At 47.3% G+C, this 19,803-nt stretch overlaps 1 protein-coding gene across 1 annotated transcript in view; it reads right to left on the minus strand.

Annotated features, from left to right (window-relative positions):
• Nucleotides 1-700: 700 nt before the first annotated feature.
• LOC147102709 (heparan sulfate glucosamine 3-O-sulfotransferase 3A1-like) overlaps nt 701-19,803 on the minus strand; it is a 187,413-nt gene continuing 168,310 nt past the window's right edge. Inside the window, exon 2 of the mRNA XM_085963436.1 lies at nt 701-1,777. Coding sequence (XP_085819562.1) covers nt 1,156-1,777 — 622 coding nt within the window. The 3' untranslated portion in view covers nt 701-1,155. The remainder of the gene's footprint in view (nt 1,778-19,803) is intronic.

Genomic DNA, 19,803 nt, shown 5'->3' on the forward strand with positions numbered 1-19,803 from the left:
TGATCGTCAGGACTGGAGGGTTTGAGCTGCCTCTTCTGTGTGTTTCAATATTTTTTTATTCTTATTTCAAATTTCCAGCAATTGCAAATCATGCAACCAATTCGCAGTTGGATTAACAGTCAAAAACAACCACCTTTTTTTAAGATACCACAGCAGTTGGAGTATGAAGACTATAAAGTGCCACAAAGTAGTTATTAGTTCTTCCTCACAAATTAAACCCAGCAGTGCACTAAAAATAATTGCACCATTCCATGGATATTAAAGTTTTGTGCACTTGTTTCTTTTAAAAGACAAACATATGTTTTCAAATAAATATAGGGGCCTATTTCTCTTCACCACAACTCCATTACCTTGTTGGTGGAAACATTCTGTCTGGCTTTCCTTTCACTCCTAACTCCCATTTTTAATACATGTATTAAATCAGCTTTTAAATTTTTATTGGGGGGGCATGTTTTTGCAGTTCGCTTATCAGTAAATATATTTGGAGATCTTTTTGCATTTGGGCACATTTATATGCTGAAAATCCCAATAGAGAGATACTAATTCTGAAGTGTCTCCTTCACTCACCAAAGCTTTCCTTTGTTCACACAAAAAAAGGGCAAAGTAAGATACAGTAACAAATATAATAAATAAAAGATACATGATATACCAGTTCCTAACATGTCCTTACAGGCAAGTAGTGACTCCTGATTACAAATGATATTGTTATAAATACCCGTAAACTTTATTAAATGTGTGCTTTTTAAAAACTCGTCAATGAGGTAAAATAAATTACCCAATACAGAAACAGCACCCTTAGTTAAAGAAATCTGTGAATAAAATATTAAAGTAACACAAAGAATTCGCAACTCTGTAAAAATAACAATTTCTGCTAAAGATTTTTGCAGTTTTGAGATAACAAGTGTCTAAAACCTCTAAATAATTCCAAGTGAAACTGAACACTAATGCATATGTGCTAGATTGCTTATTCTATATTCTTGTCTAATATGTGGCTAATAGTTTCAATAAATAATTCAGGAAAAATGCATCTTTGAACCTAAGGATAAAACAGCCTTGCTTCCAACAGATTCCTGCTCAAATTTACTCCAGAATATCTTTTTTCTTATTATTTTACTTCATATAGTCTTGTTGGGAATATTTTACATATTTAGTATTTCAGTCATCCCAGCCAAAGTTCTGTCCCGTCATTTGGTAAAATTTCATGTTAAAAGGTCGGTAGAAGTCTCTCAGCCTCTGCACCACCTCTGGGTCAATGTTGGGATGAGTTCTGCCTTTTGTTTTGCCCAGGCAATGGGGCTTGCTGCTGCCCTCGGGCTTTTTCAAGCAAGGGAAGCCCTTGGTCTTGTTGAAATAGAAATGTTTGTCTGTGATGATTCTCTTCAGACCCAGAAAGTCTTGCACCTTGCCGAGTTCTCCCGCTGGGTCATTGATCAGCCTCTCTCCACTCACAAACAGGATTTGGCCCATGGGGAAATAGAGAAGCCAATTCTCCAGGTGCTTGGCATAGATGCCGATCTGAATCGCGCTCCACGAGGTGTCAATCAGGCCTGTAGTCCTGTTTTTGAAAACCAAGCTCTCAAAACTGGGGATATCGGGTTTTTTCGAGAGAGTTTGCGTGTAGTCAGAAATAGCCCGCGTGACAGGGTCCCGAACCACCACTATTAGCTTGGCATCCTTGGACATTGCATAGATTCGGCCAGCTGCCTCCTTGGTAACAAAGTAACTGGGAGTTTTCTCCATGGTGATTTGTCCATCCAGTGTTTTAGGCATCAGGTCCCTGTAGAAACATAAATTTATATTTACAAAAAAATCATGTCAGAATTTTCCTTGTATTCATTTATTTTTTAAAAAATACTAAAATCCAGTCTGGAAAGGTTTTAAGGGAGGTTTTAAAGGAGGAAAGAGACGCGGAGAGGCAGAGAGGTTTAGGGAGGAAATTCCAGAGCTTAGGGCCTAGACAGCTGAAGGCACGGCCGCCAATGGTGGGACGAAGGAAGTCGGGGGTTCACAAGAGGCCAGAAGTGGAAGAACACAGAGTTCTTGGAGGTTGGTAGGTAGGGCTGGAGGAGGTTACAGAGATAAGGAGGGGCGAGGCCACGGAGGCATTTGAACACGATGCTGAGAATTTTAAAATCGAGTCTGTGCACTAGAATCTCCATATCTCCTTCCTGTGTTGTATCCTGTAGTTTGTTACTGTTCCTCTTACATTCCCATTACTTATTCCCCAGCCCCTGAATTTGTACGCATTAAATGGCATCTGCCACTTGTTAGCCCAATCCCCAATCTTTCCACCTTCTTCTGTATTTGGACCACTTGTACCCTGTTTGCAGCTCCACTCTCCTTCAATTTTGTATCATTAGCTAGTTTAGATAGCTTTCTCCCTCAATTACTTAAGATAGCTTTGGGGGTGATTTTGTGAATGGGGGTGCGTTGGGGGCGGGACTGCTGCTTGTCGGGTCGATGTCCCGCCTCCATCGATTTGTGGCCAACCCACGCTATTTTCCCTTGATTGACCTTGTTAAGCCCACCCAGCTGTCAAACAGTGACATTCTCTGCAGTTTGATGAGGTCTTGCATACAAGATCTCATCAACCTTCTTTCTTTTACAGAAATAAGATGGCTGTTGCATCTGAGAATGCAATGGCCATCTCTCATCTGCAACACGGAGGTCCGAGACTCTCCACATACAAACCGACTGAAGCCTGCAGGAAGAAACAAAGGTAAGTACACCTTTAAAAACACTTTGCACTTACTCACCTCTACACTCTTGCACCCTTCACATACCTTCACAGCACACTTTTGCACTCGCCCCCCGACCCCTGCAGACCCCCTACTCGCCTCGCTGAGCTGGTGTGTTTTGGAGCCTTCGGGAAGCCCGCACTTATGAGGGCAGAAAGGGGGTAATCCTATTTTCTGCCTGTTAAATAGGCAGGTTGGGAGGCGGGTTGGGAGCAGGTTGGGCACCCGCCCCCAAATTCTGCCATTTTCCCGCCAGTCCTGCCTCCATACCTGCCTCCCCAGGGCTGGCAAAATCGCTCCCTTTGTTTCTGCCCCTACTTCCCAACTCATTTATGCCCAATGTAAACGATAATGACCCCAAGGCATCCCGCTGATTCTCCCATTCCTATACAGCTCTATGCACAACTATCCTTTATTTCCTTAGATTGAACCAATCTTTGATCCGCTCCTGAGGTGGAGACCAATTAAAACACAAGGTTATGCCTGATGGGACCTCACTGTTCACACAATCCACTCACTTCAGCTTGATCCTGACAAATTCATAACAGTTTGCCAAAAGATTTTATGGTTATAACAGAATTTCCATAAACTCTAAATTAAAAAAAATCAAATTTGCAAGTCTTTGTGCCGCAGCCCTTTAATTTCCATTCAGTAATTTAAATGCAAACAAAATTAACAATGTTTTCCAAAAGCATTGATTGCCCACAATAGTGATTAAACGTGGCTGCCTCTCAGACAGACTTGGCAGACTGACCATGTTCTATGTGCTATAAGCATTAAAACAAAATAACTGGGGAGTATTCTATGAATGGTTCAGGATTTTCCATTATAATGATTTACACTGTGAGTTAATGGCGTGATTTGGTTCACTGCATTTGTACGTTTGAAACACAATTATGCCTGGTTCAAGTTTACACTAAATGTGGCAGAGAGTTCCCTTCGGTATGAATTTCCTAGAATGCACCAGCTGCTACTTTTAAAATATACTTTTCACAGTAGTCTTGTATCATAGGCCTAGAAATTAGCCTACACCAACTGATTTCTCAGTTGTGGTCTTTCAAGAGCGCCTAATTTACAGATGTAAGAGGCCGAACGCCTGCTTTAGGCGTCTGTCCCGGATGTCTAAAAAAGGCCCCCACAAGTTTGGCTGCGGGATCAACGCCAGCGCAGGTTGGGTGCAAGCTATCCCCACTGCTAAATTGGGAGGCTTTGCGCCCATTTTACGCCAAAAAACAGGTGCAATGCCTACCGATTTCTACCCCTATATTGTCTTTGGGTCTTTCTATAACATGGCACTAAACGTCTCCAATAACCCATGCCACACTGGTACTATCATCAACTCCTTTGCACAGGAAACCAAGAAGGTCCCCGTTTGGATCCTGGTGTGCTGCGGAGTTGGCTGATCTCAGCTGATGTGATGAGGTCTGGGTGAGGGAGGGAAAATTGAGCAAGGTTCCCGCACCTGACCCCTACCCAGTGATCCCCTGCTGGAACTGCGAATGTGTGGACATTGGGTGAAAACACAATCTGGCTTGATTGTGATGTCTCCTCAGTTTAATAGTCCATCAGCTTGTCGAGGCGGGTGCGGTGGTATGGGGAATTTTCCAATTCCGCCCACATGTTCCCCCCTCCCTCTTATCTTCGGCCAGAGTTTATTTCATATTCACGCCGGACACCCAGCGGCACTCCCGCCATCCAAAGCCTGTTGGTGTAATTGAGAAACACAGCAGTGGGAATGTGGAATGTTTCTGAAGTGAAATGCTGTTTTACATGCAGATCAATCGATGCAGCATCAGTCTCGGTTCAATATTTTCTGCAAACACACGTTAAGACGTTTTAGCAGATGGTAAGCTAAGTTGCATCCTGATGAATGATACAGCAGGGAGGGTTTTAGAAGTTGGCCGATCATGGAACAAGATTGCAGCTTTATGAAATCCCATCTGCTTAAGTGGGGAGCCTTGGCAGTCTATCTTATCAACCTTCAGAAACCGATGAGTGTACCTTCCTGCGAGGGACTGAACAGTTGTCAATATTTTTTTAAAAGGCAATTCTCCTTTAAGTGGAGGGGAGGCGGTTAAATGAACTTTCAAAAATTCACAAGTGAACTATCCTGTAAGCTCCTGAGGGAATGATCGTCATCAATATAATGTCTATTGGTACGATACCCTGGACTTCCCTCATTTTAAATATATATTTTCCTCGCTTTCTTTAGCTTTTCATATTATTATTCCCAGTTGTTTAGAGGCTTGCTGTGGCTGTAACTAATAACATTATCTCAGGCCAGGCAGCTGACTTATGACGTAAATCCGATCAGTCATGTACTGTGAGTGTACGTGCACACACATGGATGGTGCAAAACATAATTTTCAGGCCCTGGTGTAACGCTCAGTATAAAAGATCACCACTGAAAAGTTTGTCCTTGCACAGTTTGCACAAGGGACATCAAGTTAAAGCACAAATGTGCATTTGAAAGTAGTACCCAGCTGACAAGTTACCTCTGGTGTCCCCCGAGGATCTATCCTTGGCCCCCTCCTATTTGTCACCTACATGCTGCCCCTCGGCAACATCATCCGAAAACACGTCAGTTTCCACATGTACGCTGACAGCACCCAACTCTACCTCACCACCACCTCTCTCACTGCCTCTGATTTGTCACGCTGCTTGTCCAATGTCCAGTACTGGATGAGCAGAAATTTCCTCCAACTAAATATTGGGAAGACCGAAGCCATTGTCTTTGGTCACCGCCACAAACTCCGTTCCCTAGTCACCGTTTCCATCCCTTTCCCTGGCCACTGTCTGAGGCTGAACCAGAACATTTGCAACTTTGGCATCCTATTTGGCCCTGGGATGAACTTCCGACCACATATCCGCTCCATCACCAAGACCGCATTCTTCCGCCTCCGTAACATCGTCTGTCTCCACCCCACCTCAACACATCTGCTGCTGAAACCTTCATTCGTGCCTTTATTGCCTCTAGACTTGACTATTCCAATGCTCTCCTGGCCGGCTTCCCATCTTCCACCATCCATAAACTTGAGTTCATCCAAATCTCTGCTGACCCTATCCTAACTCGCACTAAGTCCCGTTCAGCCATCACCCCTGTGTTCGCTGACCTACATTGGCTCCCTCTCCGGCAACACCTTGATTTTCAAATTCTCATCCTTGTTTTCAAATCCATCCATGGCCTCACCCCTCTCTGTCTCATAAGAACATAAGAACATAAGAAATAGGAGCAGGAGTAGGCCAATCGGCCCCTCGAGCCTGCTCCACCATTCAATAAGATCATGGCTGATCTGATCCTAACCTCAAATCTTCTATCACTCTGCATCCACCCGAACCCATGTGATCTCCCGGAAGAGGCGAAAAACCAGATAAAGACCCAATGGCCAATTTGGGAGAAAAAAATCTGGGAAATTCCTCTCCGACCCATCTAGGCGATCGAAATTCTTCCAGGAGATCACTCTGTCCCTATATTTTCTACAGTACTTACCTTCTGTAAAGGCGATCTCCACCCCAGCCAGGAACAGGAATAAAACCATCTCCTGAAATCTAACAGAATTAGAACACAGTAGGAGCAGAACAAGGCTACACGGCCCCTGGGCCCGCTCCACTACCCACAGGGCCATGACCATTCCGAACCCAGACTCATGTCCAATTTCCTGCCCGCTCCCCGTAACCCTTTATTCCCTTTACTTCTAGGAAACTATCTATTTCTGTTTTAAATTTATTTAATGATGTAGCTTCCACAGCTTTCTGGGGCAGCAAATTCCACAAACCTACCACCCTCTGAGTGAAGAAGTTTCTCCTCATCTCAGTTTTGAATGAGCAGCCCCTTATTTTAAGATTATGCCCCCTAGTTCTAGTTTCACCCATCATTGGGAACATCCTCACCGCATCCACCCGATCAAGCCCCTTCACAATCTTATATGTTTCAATAAGATCGCCTCTCATTCTTCTGAACTCCAATGAGTAGAGTCCCAATCTACTCAACCTCTCCTCATATGACCACCCCCTCATCCCCGGGATTAACCGAGTGAACCTTCTTTGTACTGACTCGAGAGCAAGTATGTCTTTTCTTAAGTATGGACACCAAAACTGTATGCAGTATTCCAGGTGCGGCCTCACCAATACCTTGTACAACTGCAGCAATACCTCCCTGTTTTTATATTCCAACCCCCTAGCAATAAAAGCCAACATTCCATTGGCCTTCTTGATCACTTGCTGCACCTGCATACTAACTTTTTGAGTTTCGTGCACCAGGACCCCCAGATCCCTTTGTACTACAGTACTTTCCAGTTTCTTGCCATTAAGATAATAACTTGCTCTATGATTTTTCCTGCCAAAGTGCATAACTTCACACTTTCCAGTATTGTATTCCATCTGCCAAATCTCTGCCCACTTACTTAGCCTGTCTATGTCCCTTTGCAGGTTTTTTATGTCCTCCTCACTCACTACTTTCCGTCCCATCTTTGTATCATCTGCAAACTTTGATATGTTACACTCGGTCCCCTCCTCCAAATCGTTAATATAGATTGTAAAGAGTTGGGGACCCAGCACTGACCCCTGCGGAACACCACTAGTTACTGGTTGCCAATCTGAGAACGAACCATTTATCCCAACTCTCTGCTTTCTGTTAGAGAGCCAATCCTCCACCCATGCCAGAATATTACCCCCAATCCCGTGATTTTTTATCTTGAGCAATAATCTTTTGTGTGGCACCTTGTCAAATGCCTTTTGGAAGTCTAAATACACTACGTCCACTGGTTCCCCTTTATCCACCCTGTATGTTACTTCCTCAAAAAACTCAAGCAAATTTGTTAAACATGACTTCCCCTTCATGAAACCATGCTGAGTTTGCCCTATTAAATTGTGTTTATCCAAATGTCCCGTTACTGTCTCCTTAATAATGGACTCTAACATTTTACCAACCACAGATGTTAGGCTAACAGGTCTATAGTTTCCAGCCTTCTGCCTACTACCCTTTTTAAATAATGGTGTTACATTAGCAGTTTTCCAATCTGCCGGGACCTTTGCTGAGTCCAGTGAGTTTTGGAAAATTATTACCAATGCATCCACAATCCCTACCGCTACTTCCCTCAAGACCCTGGGATGCAAGCCATCAGGTCCAGGGGATTTATCCGCCTTGAGTCCCATTATTTTACCAAGTACCACTTCCTTAGTGATTTTAATTGTATTTAGTTCCTCCCCCCCAAGAGCCCCCTGTTTGTCCAGTGTTGGGATATTCTTAGTGTCCTCTACTGTAAAGACTGATACAAAATAATTGTTCAGTGTTTTTGCCATCTCCATGTTTCCCATCATTAATTTCCCGGTCTCATCCTCTAAGGGACCAACATTTACTTTAGCCACCCTTTTTCTTTTTATATAACTATAGAAACTTTTACTGTCTGTTTTTATATTTTTTGCTAATTTACTTTCATAATCTATCTTCCCTTTCTTAATCAATCTTTTTGTTATTTTTTGCTGTCTTTTAAAGACTTCCCAATCTTCCATCCTCCCACTAGATTTGGCTACCTTATATGCCCTTGTTTTTAGTCGGATACTATCCTTAATTACTTTACTTAGCCACGGATGGCTATCTTTTCTTTTACACCCTTTTTTCCTCAGTGGAATATATTTTTTTCAACAAGGTCAATCAAAGGAAAATCAAGTGGGTTGGCCACAACTCGATGAAGGCGGGACTACAACCCCAAAAGTGGGAGTCCCGCCTCCTACTCGCATCCATTGATAAAATCCAGCCCCTTATGTGGCTCGGTGTCAAATTTTGATTGATAATGCTCCTGTGAAGTGCCTTGGGACATTTTACTACGTTAAAGGCACTACATAAATGCAAGTTGTTGCTGTTGTTGTTAATTGTCAAATTTTAACATACTGACCGGATGATAGAATATTTAACTGGAGCATGCTCTGGCACAAGGAGATTTAAAATAAAAGAGAAATAACAACCAATCGAAAATAGCTCACAACGACTATTATTATTTCTCCTGGCCTTGATCTGTCCCATTAAGGGTTTTCTGCCTACCCATGCTGGTTCTGATGAAGGGGCCCACCCGAAATATTCACTTGTTTATCTCTTTGAGATGCCAATTGGTATGCTGTGCAGTGCCAGTATTTTCGGGTTTAGTTCCAGCATTTTCAATTTTTCTTTTTATCTCGATTAATAATTCACACAACGACAGTAATCACAGCACAGCATCAACTGTACCATAAAAAACTTAAGATAAAATAAAGGATCGTAATACATTTACCAATTTCTTTTCCATATTATGATGGAAGGCATATATTTACTGAGAGCAGAAAGCAGCATTTTTGAAAAATATAAATATTCAGTGAGGGACTTTACAATTCAGGAAATAAAAGGAAGTACAAAATGACGGTCGAGGACATCTGAAGGAACTTGCATTGACTCAATCTGCATAATACGCATTGAGCTGTGGCTCGACAGTGATTGTGTCATGACCAGGACTAATACTTAGCAGCTGACAGCTCTGCAAATCAACACTTAGACTGTCATCATCCATGATGATGTCCATTATGTGCCCAAGCTTTGGAAGAAGCTATAATGAGTGCCTGAGGCTACAATTCCAACAAAATGACGCCATGTTCATTATCACGGAGAGTTGGTGGTTTATATGCAATGCTTTTTCAGAACACAGTCAAAAAAAAGGAAAGGAAGAAAAAGGGGAAATTGGGGAAAAAATTATAATTGCTTTATTTTCTGTGTGATAATGTCATAGTGAATATATGCTGACCTGAAGTAGATGAATGTATTTGGACCGAGGTGAGTTTGTTTTTTTAAATACTTTTTAATTTGACAAGTGTAAAGGTGCTTGGCGTCAGTTTGGACAAAATATCACTGACTTCAGTCAAATCCAGATTTCATTCTGTGAGGGATTTATAAAGTTCTTCTGCATGAGGGGAATACAATCTGTATTTTTTGCCAAAGGTCTATGGCCTAGAAATTCATTGTAGCCACTTTTGGGGCGGTAAAGTCGGGCGGCCGCTAAAGTTTGCGCCCGCCGCCAAATCGAGGCCACTTCTCCGATATTCATTAGCTTCGCCCGAAGAGATTGCTCGAGCGCTAAAACTGGCACTGGACGCCTCTCTTTAGGCGCTAAGCCGGAGGTGCTGAGCGAGAGCGCCGAGGCCGGGCGCAGCGCAGGTGCGGCCATCTCGTGATTGACAGCAGACACCCTGGCGCCGGCCAGCTCTTAAGGGGGAAGGGTCGACTTGGTCTGCTGCCACGCCCTGGATAGTGGAGCCCTCCAGCTAGGCCTGAACACTGCTGCTGGACCCAAATAGCGCCTGAAGCCATGCAGAAGGCCCGTGAACGAGCGCAGCACTTCTCAGAGCGTGATCTGAGTGTGCTGGTTGGTGGTGTGGAGAAGAGGCGCCACCTTTTGTACCCGGACAATGGCAGGAAGGCGCCGGTCCGCGTCTACCGGAGAGCCTGGAGGCATGTCGCCAGCAAGGTGTCAGCCAACAGCGAGGTCCCCAGGACCGGTGTCCAATGCCGCAAAAAGTTTAATGACCTCACTCGGATTGTCAGGGTGAGTACCCTTTCCAGTGTCCTCCTCATCCTTGCATGTGCACCTCACATTATGGGCAAAGGGACCTGAAAGCCCTAATGGCCAGCCCTCATCCAGCAGCAATGGGACAGGCATGAACATCAATTGCACATTCTGCACTTAACACACTGGCCAAGCTACTCCACCATGGGAGGCAGTGCACACAAGATCAGGGCGACACACTGGCCAAGCTATTCCACCATGGGAGGCAGTGCACACAAGATCAGGGTGACACACTGGCCAGGCTATTCCACCATGGGAGGCAGTGCACACAAGATCAGGGCGACACACTGGCCAGGCTATTCCACCATGGGAGGCAGTGCACACAAGATCAGGGCTACACACTGTACTTAGAGGCCGTCCTTTCTCTTGCAGGCCAAGCTGGCCAATAATAGGAAGAGCCGGACTGCGACCGGGGGAGGCCGACCCCAGATCCAGCCGCTCACCGAGCTGCAACATTGCGTGGAGCGCATCATGGGTGGCCGGGTGATTGGCCCCGTTGCATGTGGAGATGCCGACCCTGTTCCGGGCACCAATAGTAAGGACATCAACGTTTGGACCTCTCTCGTCCCACTTGCGCATCAGATCTACATCCTTTGCCACTGTCCGACCAATGCGCTGAATGCCACCACTCATGCATCCCTCGCTGACGCCCTCTCCTCACTCTAAAGCTACTCCTGTGCCTTCCTGCTTTCAGATGGTGAGGAGGAGGTCCCTGAACTTGCCAGTGACAGCCCCTCAGAAGAGGAGGAGGAGGAGGAGCAAGAGGAAGGCGGCCCATCAGGGGAACGCTCATCCGCGGCAACCCATGCAAATGTAGGGGACACGTCTTCCCTGGAGGGGAGCGTGGCGGAAGTGTCGGAGGGGAGGGGAGCTCATGGGACCTGCGGCCTGCAGAAACGTGGGAGGGGGGTGGAAGCTCAGCGGCCTTCTCCCCAGAGGGGGGAAGGGTCGGAGGGGAGTCCAATTGCTGGGCCCAGCGGCGTCCAGCAACGCAGGAAGAGTCGGCCAGCTCGGCGGCCTTCTCCCCAGAGGGAGAGTCCGGCCTCCAGTCCGGAGATGGTCTTCGCCGAGGAGATGGAACGCCTCGAGGACTTGTCCGCGGACTCGGAGCGCCGGCACACGGAGCTCATGGGGGTAGTGGCACGGTTGCCTGAGGCCATCGAGTCCCTCTCTCGGAGTGTCACCGACGTCGGGGCCTCACAGGCCATCAGTTTGGTGGAATTCGGGGCAGAGCAGGCAGCGAGTCGGGCGGCATTCGGGGCAGCTCAGGCAGCGAGTGGGCAGCTGATCAGTGGTGCCGTGCAGTCACTGGGTGCTCTGATGAGGTCACTGAACAGGTCAACACGGGCACTCACTGCTGCCACACTCGCTGTGTCAGCCAGGCATCGCCAGGGCACCCGGCGCGCTGCAGCAGCACAGCGGTCTGTCCCTCGGCAGATTGGTGCGCATGCTGCAGTGCTGGCCCGGCCGAGTGCCAGTGTCTCAGGCGACCAGCGAGCGCCTGCCATCCGCCAGCTTGCCCCCATTCCTCCAGCCGCCACTGCCACTCCCCCAGTGGAGCTGCCAGGAGCTGCTGCAGCGACTGATGCTGGCCAGCCACAGCTGCAGCATTCAACAGCCGCCCGCTCGACGGCCAGACCTCGACTAGGCCGACCCCCAAGGGCATCTGCCGTCACGACATGTGCCCCCCTGGAGCCTGCCCCCAGCCTTGCAGCAGCCAATGGCCTTACTTTGAGGAGGAGCAGCAGGGCGGGCAGGGGCCACACAAAGATGGCCAAGGCATCGCCCTAGCGGGCCAAAAAGTCGAATGTGTGGCCAGTTGTGTTTGTTTTTTGAGGCCGAGAATTGGATGTTTGTTTTTTGAGGCCGAGAATTGGATGTTTGTTTTTTGAAGGCCAAGGATGTGATGTTTGTTTTTTACGAAGGCCGAGGATGACGGCCATTTTAGTTGCACTGTTTTGTTAATCCTCTCTGTTAAGTCTGTGAGTTATTTAGTTAATTAAGACACAGACTAATGAGTAACAATAAAACAGGTCTTTACTGGTTGGAGGTAGGGACTATACTGAATACAAGATTACTGCACAGTGCTTATATACCGGTGTGTTCACCCCCGGTATTACGTCTACAGCAGCCTGAGAAAGTAGTACATCTCTTAAGGTGGAACAGGCTTAAGCTCTCTTAAGGTGGAACAGGTTACATACACAACACTCCTCCCTTCTTAGCTTTATAGTCATCCCCCCCATTTAACATAACGTAATAACATATATACATATATAACTTCATGTTTAACGTAACATATCACAGATTCAGTCTCTGCGGAAAACAGTTCACAGATTCAATCTCTGTGGTGTAGTCGGTTCACGTTACTCATTCAATAGTCCTTTCATGGATTTAACAGCTTGAACTTCCGAACTGATTTGGCTCCGTTCGGAGGGACCACGTGTGTGATCTGGTAGAGGTGATAATGGTTCAGATGGGTCATCTTCTGTTTCGACTTTTCCTTTTCTGCTTCTTGGATCCTCTCTGGGCTCCACTGTCAGCTGCCAGCTGCATGCAAAGTTTCTCCTTCTCTTCCTCCTTTTTCAGTAGTAGCGCCACCATCTCCCGGTGTTTCTTAGACTTTTTGTGATTCATCATGGTTTCTGCACTTTGGGAGTTTTCATCACAAGCTGGGCAGACCAGGTCACTATAATATTCAGTGTCACTCAATAGGTCATGGTAATATTCGGTGTCGTCCTGATCTAGGCCAGCGAGAGGGTCTTCTATTTCCTCCATACCCAGCTAAGCGTTAGCCAGCTTTTGTTCCAAGTCCAGACATCTTTCCTGAAGAGACTTCTTCATGCGTACCTCTTCATCCAGCTTTTTCTGGGCTTTCAGCAAGTCGTTTACTAATGACCTCGTTTGAGATTTTACTACTTCAACTTCTTTTGGAGATTGATTGATCGAACTATTCAATCCCTCTACCGGAGCAGCTGTTTCAGCGGTCTGTTGTTCTACGTTGACGTGAGTCAGCGTACTTTTGGCATCCAAGGGCTGCTCTGTTGCAGTCATCTCAGTCTGTGTTGCCACCTCAGCTCTTCCAATAACCTTTGAGAGCTCCGAACCCCTTTCGTTTGAATATTGAAGTTCGTGTTCAAGTTTTTCCCATTTCAGAGTCCTGTCCTTCAGCATATGCAGGAGTTGGCTGACCGTTAACTCCTCTGACATCAGACGTTTTGTGTGCTCCTGCTCCATTTTCTCTATCAGCTGCTTCTGTTGTCTTTCCAGATTCTCCAACTCTATATCAAAGAACTCTTTCGTTGCATTCAACTCTTGCTCAAAACGGCGAAGCATTTGTTCTAATTGCTGTTGTAGTTTGAAATGGAGTTGAGTTCGAGCCCGGTGTCCCTCAGAAATGGGCACATCAGTAGACTTGCCAGACTCAGAATCCACAGTTAAACTATGTTGTTGTTGCTCAGTGGAATTCTGTGCTGAAACTTTGTCTTTTGCACCTGAGTTGGGCTTACCATCATCCGTTCCAGAGTCTGGGCCGACTATCTTCACCGAGTTCTCACTCGTTATTGTTTGTAGGAAATGCCAGTCCATATTCATTTTCCTAATCCACTCCTGTCCTAGTAGTGGAGAACCTCCTTCAGATATCACATATAAGTCCATTATTTGACTGTCTTCGCCCTTGTGGACCACTGCAACCTCTATTTTCCCGATGGGGTACACTCTTTGCCCCGTGTATGTTTTCAATATAATCCCCGTATCCTGTAGGGGAATATGTTGGAATAACTTTCCGTAATCTTTCTTATTTATGACCGTCAATGCCGATCCAGTGTCCAATTCCAGTTTTACTTGGACTCCTTCTATCTGAAGAGTGACCCAAATTGTCTGGAGGTCTGCACCCTTACCAGCGTTGAGTACTCTTAAGCTAGCCAGTTCATTACAGCTTGCGTCTGAATCGGACTCCTGTTCGGTCACCTTGTGTACCTTTGCGTATTTTCCTTGCGGTGACTTCTTGTTGCTGGTCTTCTTCCCTGACCTGCATACTCTAGCTATGTGTCCAAGCCTACCACAAGTTCTACATTCTTGGTTTTTAAACCAACACTGGTTCTGATCATGCGTTGTCTTTCCACAACGATAACATTTGCCAGAACTCACACCCAATTTGTGTGCACTGAGCTCCGGTGACCGTAGCTGCATTACTGCCGTGCCTCTCGCTGCGGCTTCGTGTGCTGCTGCCATAGTGACCGCCTTCTCAAGCGTCAGCTCATTCTCCTCGAGCAGTCGCTTTTGTGTATCCTGTTTAAATAAACCACACACAAATTTGTCTCGTAGTGCATCTGTCAGTCCCGTTCCAAACTGGCAATATTTCGCTAATTTACGCAATTCCAGCAAATATTCAGCATTGCTTTCATGCTGTAGCTGCCTTCTGTCGTAAAATTTAAATCGTTCCGCTAGCATCAGCGGCGTGGGGTTTAGATGATCTTTCAGGACAGTAACAATCTCATCGAACGTCTTATCCGCCGGTTCATCTGGTGATAACAGGTGTTTCAATTGCCCGTATGTCTTCGCACCCATTAAATTTAATAATGTTAGAGCTTTATCTTGGTCACGAATTTTATTGGCCTTACAATAATTTTTTACTCTTTCAACATATATGGCCCAATCTTCGAGGTCACTGTCAAAGGTGCTAATATTCCCATGTTTAGGCATTGTAGATTTGCAATTTCTCAGATTTTATTTTCTTTACTTGTTATCAAAGATGGCGGCTTCCCGCTCTTGCCGTCGTCCTCCGCCCACAAAATGGCGGTTTTCCCGCGCTTGGCGGTCTTCACCCGTCCCCCGACGCCGTCTCCCTTCAGCCCCTGAGTGCGGCCCTTATCTTCGCCGCGATCGCCCGAGTGCGGCCCTTATCAGCGGATGCAATCGATGGCCCGGCTGCGCCTCGCACTTGAAAGCGGCCCGGCCCTTATCAGTGCTTGCGATCGATGGCCCGGCTGCGCCTCGCACTCCAAAGCCCTTATCTCCCGATCGCGATCGATGGCCCGCGCTGTGCACCGCGGCTCTCGCGCCTTCAATTTCTGCAGCCGCTGCCCTTTCAGCCCGAGTGCGGCCCTTATCGGTGGTTGCGATCGATGGCCCGGCTGCGCCCCTCACTTCAAAGCGGCCCGGCCCTTATCTGCCGATCGCTATCGCCCTGTACCTGTGTCTTCCCCAGCCCTGTCTTCTACTCCGGTTCACAAGCTGATGGAGGCTTCAGGGTCCTAATGCCTGTCGCTTCCAGTGGGGTGGTGTGGTTTGAAACCTCTCTTCAACCGCCGTGGAATAACTGCCGCAGGGTAAGAACCTGACTCGTCGCCAGTGTTAAGTCTGTGAGTTATTTCGTTAATTAAGACACAGACTAATGAGTAACAATAAAACAGGTCTTTACTGGTTGGAGGTAGGGACTATACTGAATACAAGATTACTGCACAGTGCTTATATACCGGTGTGTTCACCCCCGGTATTACGTCTACAGCAGCCTGAGAAAGTAGTACATCTCTTAAGGTGGAACAGGCTTAAGCTCTCTTAAGGTGGAACAGGTTACATACACAACACTCTCCAGGTTGTGGGAGCGAGTAATGTGTTTGAGTGTTTTTTGGGGGTTTCGTCTGTTTTTGGTTTTCATGTGGGAAGGGCCCTGAGTTTGTACAATAAAGCATTTTATTTATTAACATTGTCCATGTTTGATCTTTGAAGTGTTTGTTGCCTTAACCGGCTGAGGGCTTGCGGAGCGGCTGCAATCATGTTCTTTCATTGGCACAAGCCATTCCCTGACAGGGGGTCTAGAAGTGACGTTCAATAAGCCGCCGATGGGTGGCCCTTGGACCTTCTGCCTCCCTCCTGGGCTGGTACTCCTCGTCCTCCTCCTCCTCATGCTCCTCCTGCTCCTCCTCCTGAGGTGGGGGTCCAACGTGAGGTGGCAGTGCCTGAGTCCTGCGGATAGCCAGGTTGTGCAGCATGCAGCAAACGACGACGAATTGGGAGACTCGGTCCTGCGAATGCTGGAGGGCTCCCCCGGAGCGATCGAGACAGCGGAACCGTTGCTTGAGGACGCCAATTGTTTGTTCTATGATGTTCCTAGTCGCTTGATGGCTCTCGTTGTATGCCTCTTCAGCAGGGGTCGTGGGCGCGCGGAGCGGGGTCATGAGCCAGGTACACAAAGGATAGCCTTTGTCCCCAATAAGCCATCCTCTTGGGTGAGGCTGTGCCTGGAACATGTCAGCCACAGTTGTCTGTCGCAGGATAAAGGCATCGTGGCTGCTGCCTGGAAAGCGGGCATTGACAGCTAGGATGCGCTGCCTGTGGTCACACACCAGCTGTACGTTGAGGGAATGGTAGCCCTTCCGGTTGCGGTAATCCTCGGCATGCTCCAGAGGTGCCCGCAAAGCCACATGCGTGCAGTCAATGGCGCCCTGCACCATGGGGAAGCCCGCTATTCTTGCAAATCCCACTGCACGCTGCTGCTGCTTGTCCAGGGTCATGGGGAAGGAGATGAATTGATGTCTCCTTGTGAAAAGGGCTTCGGTCACCTGGCGGATGCAGCAATGCACGGCGAACTGGGAGATGTTAGCGATGTCCCCAGCAGCGGATTGGAAGGAGCCGGTGGCATAGAAGTTGAGAGCCACCGTCACCTTCACTGCCACCGACAGAGACGTCCTGCGCATCAGCTGTGGCTGCAGATCTCTGTGAAGCAGCTGGCAGATGTCTGCAACCACCTCCCTTCTGAATCGCAGTCTCCTAACACACATCGCGGCAGACATGGTCAGATAGGAGGACTGCTGGCGGTATACCCTGGGTGGGTAAGGCCTCAGTTGGTGACGCCTGTTGCCCCCTCTGCGTCTAGCCAGGGCTGCCACTCTCTCACGGCGTCTGTAAGCCCTTCTGGCATAAGGCTGAAAGTCAGCGTTGGCACCCAATGCAGCCCCCATTATATGCTGGCAAACACTGAGCTCTCAATGAAGGCAAAGATAATTGCTAAGCTCTGGCCTGAGCCAAAAATACCTGTCCTAATGTTGGTCCAAACCAGTAAGCTCTCCTCCTTGGTCTCTCTCCAAAAAACCGTTGCACAAGAGTGAATGCTGCAAAATGGCTGGCCTTTATAGTGCAGGGTAAGTGCCCTTTAATTAGCACTCCCCGCGGCCCGCCTCGGCTGTGTACCGTTCTACTTCACAGTCGTTAGGGCCACCCGGCGCACAATGGGCCGGCGCGAGTGAAGTTCCAGTTCGGGGCGCACAAAGGGCGTTGCACTAGTAAATGACGTCATGATCTGCGCGCGCAGCAGGGCGCGCGCTAAGACTTTGCGCCGGCGCTAAATGTGTACTGAAGTTGGGGCGAGGCGCAGATCGCGCTGCGCCCGGGCGCTAAGCGCCTAGCGCTCGAGATCTACTCCTCCTAAGGCGCTAACGGCTGGCGCGCCCAACTGAATTTCTAGGCCTATGGGTTTTCTATTCATATCACATTGATGTGAAGAAAGCAAGCAATGCTATCAAAACTTGCTCGCCCTCCAATTTCTCCTCTTCCCCCATTCCCTTGAAGGTGTTAACTTGCTCCCTGGAGCACTGTTGCCTTCTGGTACTTCATTGAAGTGGCCATTAATCGTGTATGAGTCTTGATAGTCGTGCCAGCAGGCCACAGACCCTGGCTGTGCAGGGTATCATAGTGATTAACGTCCACACCTGCACACTTACAGGAGAGGTCATGGTACAGTGATCAAGAGCAGGAACCATGGCTGATTTTCCCTTCTCTAACCAAAGGTGTTGCTGCCAACTGCAGCACCCCCTACTGCTACTCCAGTTGAGATCAAGTAACACAGTATACACTGGGGATCGAACCTGGATCCTTGCTGGTCTGTATGGCTATGACAGGAGGGTAGATTTTCCAATATGGATACAGTTTATTCACAAATTATAAGATACAGGCATAAAGCTTTTTCTGTGCTATAAAAATCTACTCCCTCCACCAGCAGCGCACCATGACTGGTATGTGTACTATTTACAGGATGCACCACATCAAGTTACCAAGGATTTTTTGGCAGCACCTCCCGAACCAACGACCTCCACCACATAGAAAGATAAAGTCAGCAGGTGCATGGGAATACTAGCACATCTGAGTTCCCCTCTGTTGGACTTTATTTTCTTCCCCATAAAGCTGAGCTGAGTGAGTTCCATTGGGAAATGCATTACAGGCAGTAATGGAGCTGTACAGCAATAGGACAAGTAACAAAGGTCCCTCAAAATCGAAGTGACAGCAGAAAAAAAAATGTAAAGAAGACAAACAATGTTGAAAAAGCCTTAAAACTGCTGAATTACTTTTCTGACTATTGCCTTTAAATGAGCTTGTGCATACAGCAACCCTAATGCCCAATATTCATGGGTGTAAATATGACTGTGGGCTGGATTTTATAAGCCCTGAGGAGGCGGGTTTGGAGGCAGGACTGCTGGGAAAGTCAAAAAGAATGGGAGCGGGTACCGAACCTGCTCCCAACCCGCCTCCAACCAATCTTCCCGGGAGTCGGGTCCCTGATTTGCATAGGGACCCAACTCCTAGTGGTGGGAAGAGAATTATAGCCACTTAACTCTCTGTTGGTGTACAGATGACAGCTACAGAAGTGGTGTGAAGGATGTAATGGGACACTGGTGAGTATCAGAGGTAAGGAAATGTTGGGAAAGTCATTTTTAATGTGTTTAGATTTTTCTGTCAGTGATTGGCCTCACCTCAATGGGAGAAGTGACAGATCACTTCTGTACCCGCACCTGCAGCTGCCATCTGTTTCATCCTAAGGAGAGTCATCGGAGAGCCTGGGTGCAAGAGCTCACCTTTGTACAGTGATTGTCAGTGCTTGACAGCATCTCAATGCTGTCAAACACCGTCAAATCATCTGTCAAAAATAGATGGTTCATGTGCCTTTAAGAAAACCGACAGATGAAGCATCATCAACTGACATCATCTTTCCCTTAATTGGCCAGCAAGCCCGCAGGGTGGGCTTAACAAGGCCAATCAAAGGAAAATAGCATCTGTGCGTCGGATGTCGCTGGGGGCGGGACTAGAACCCGGAAGGCAGCAGTCCCGCCCCCAACGTGTCTCGGTGAGTAAAATCCAGCCCTGAGTGTCCGACTTACATGAACTTGCATACAGGAAATTGCATGCAGGACATTCTCTTGGCGCCCCCATGTCAATATTGAAATGAAACTCACACCTGTTTGAGCTCGGCACTTCCTGCCCCTATTTTCCAGGAAGAGAACACAATGCACAAAGTGGGTGGAGATCCGGCACAACAAACATCTGCCATTTTCCAATTGGCTTTGAATAGAGTAGGCAAACCTGACTGGAAATCCACCGACAGATTTCCCCTTCAGAACCATGGGACAGCTCAGAACCGATTAATTTTTAAGAATTAATCGCATTCAAATAATATTCTGTCATTTTATTTGTATTTCATGTGATAT

This window comes from Somniosus microcephalus, chromosome 21 (assembly GCF_052327205.1).
Source record: "Somniosus microcephalus isolate GS21.2 chromosome 21, FLI_Smic_1.0, whole genome shotgun sequence".
NCBI lineage: Eukaryota > Metazoa > Chordata > Chondrichthyes > Squaliformes > Somniosidae > Somniosus > Somniosus microcephalus.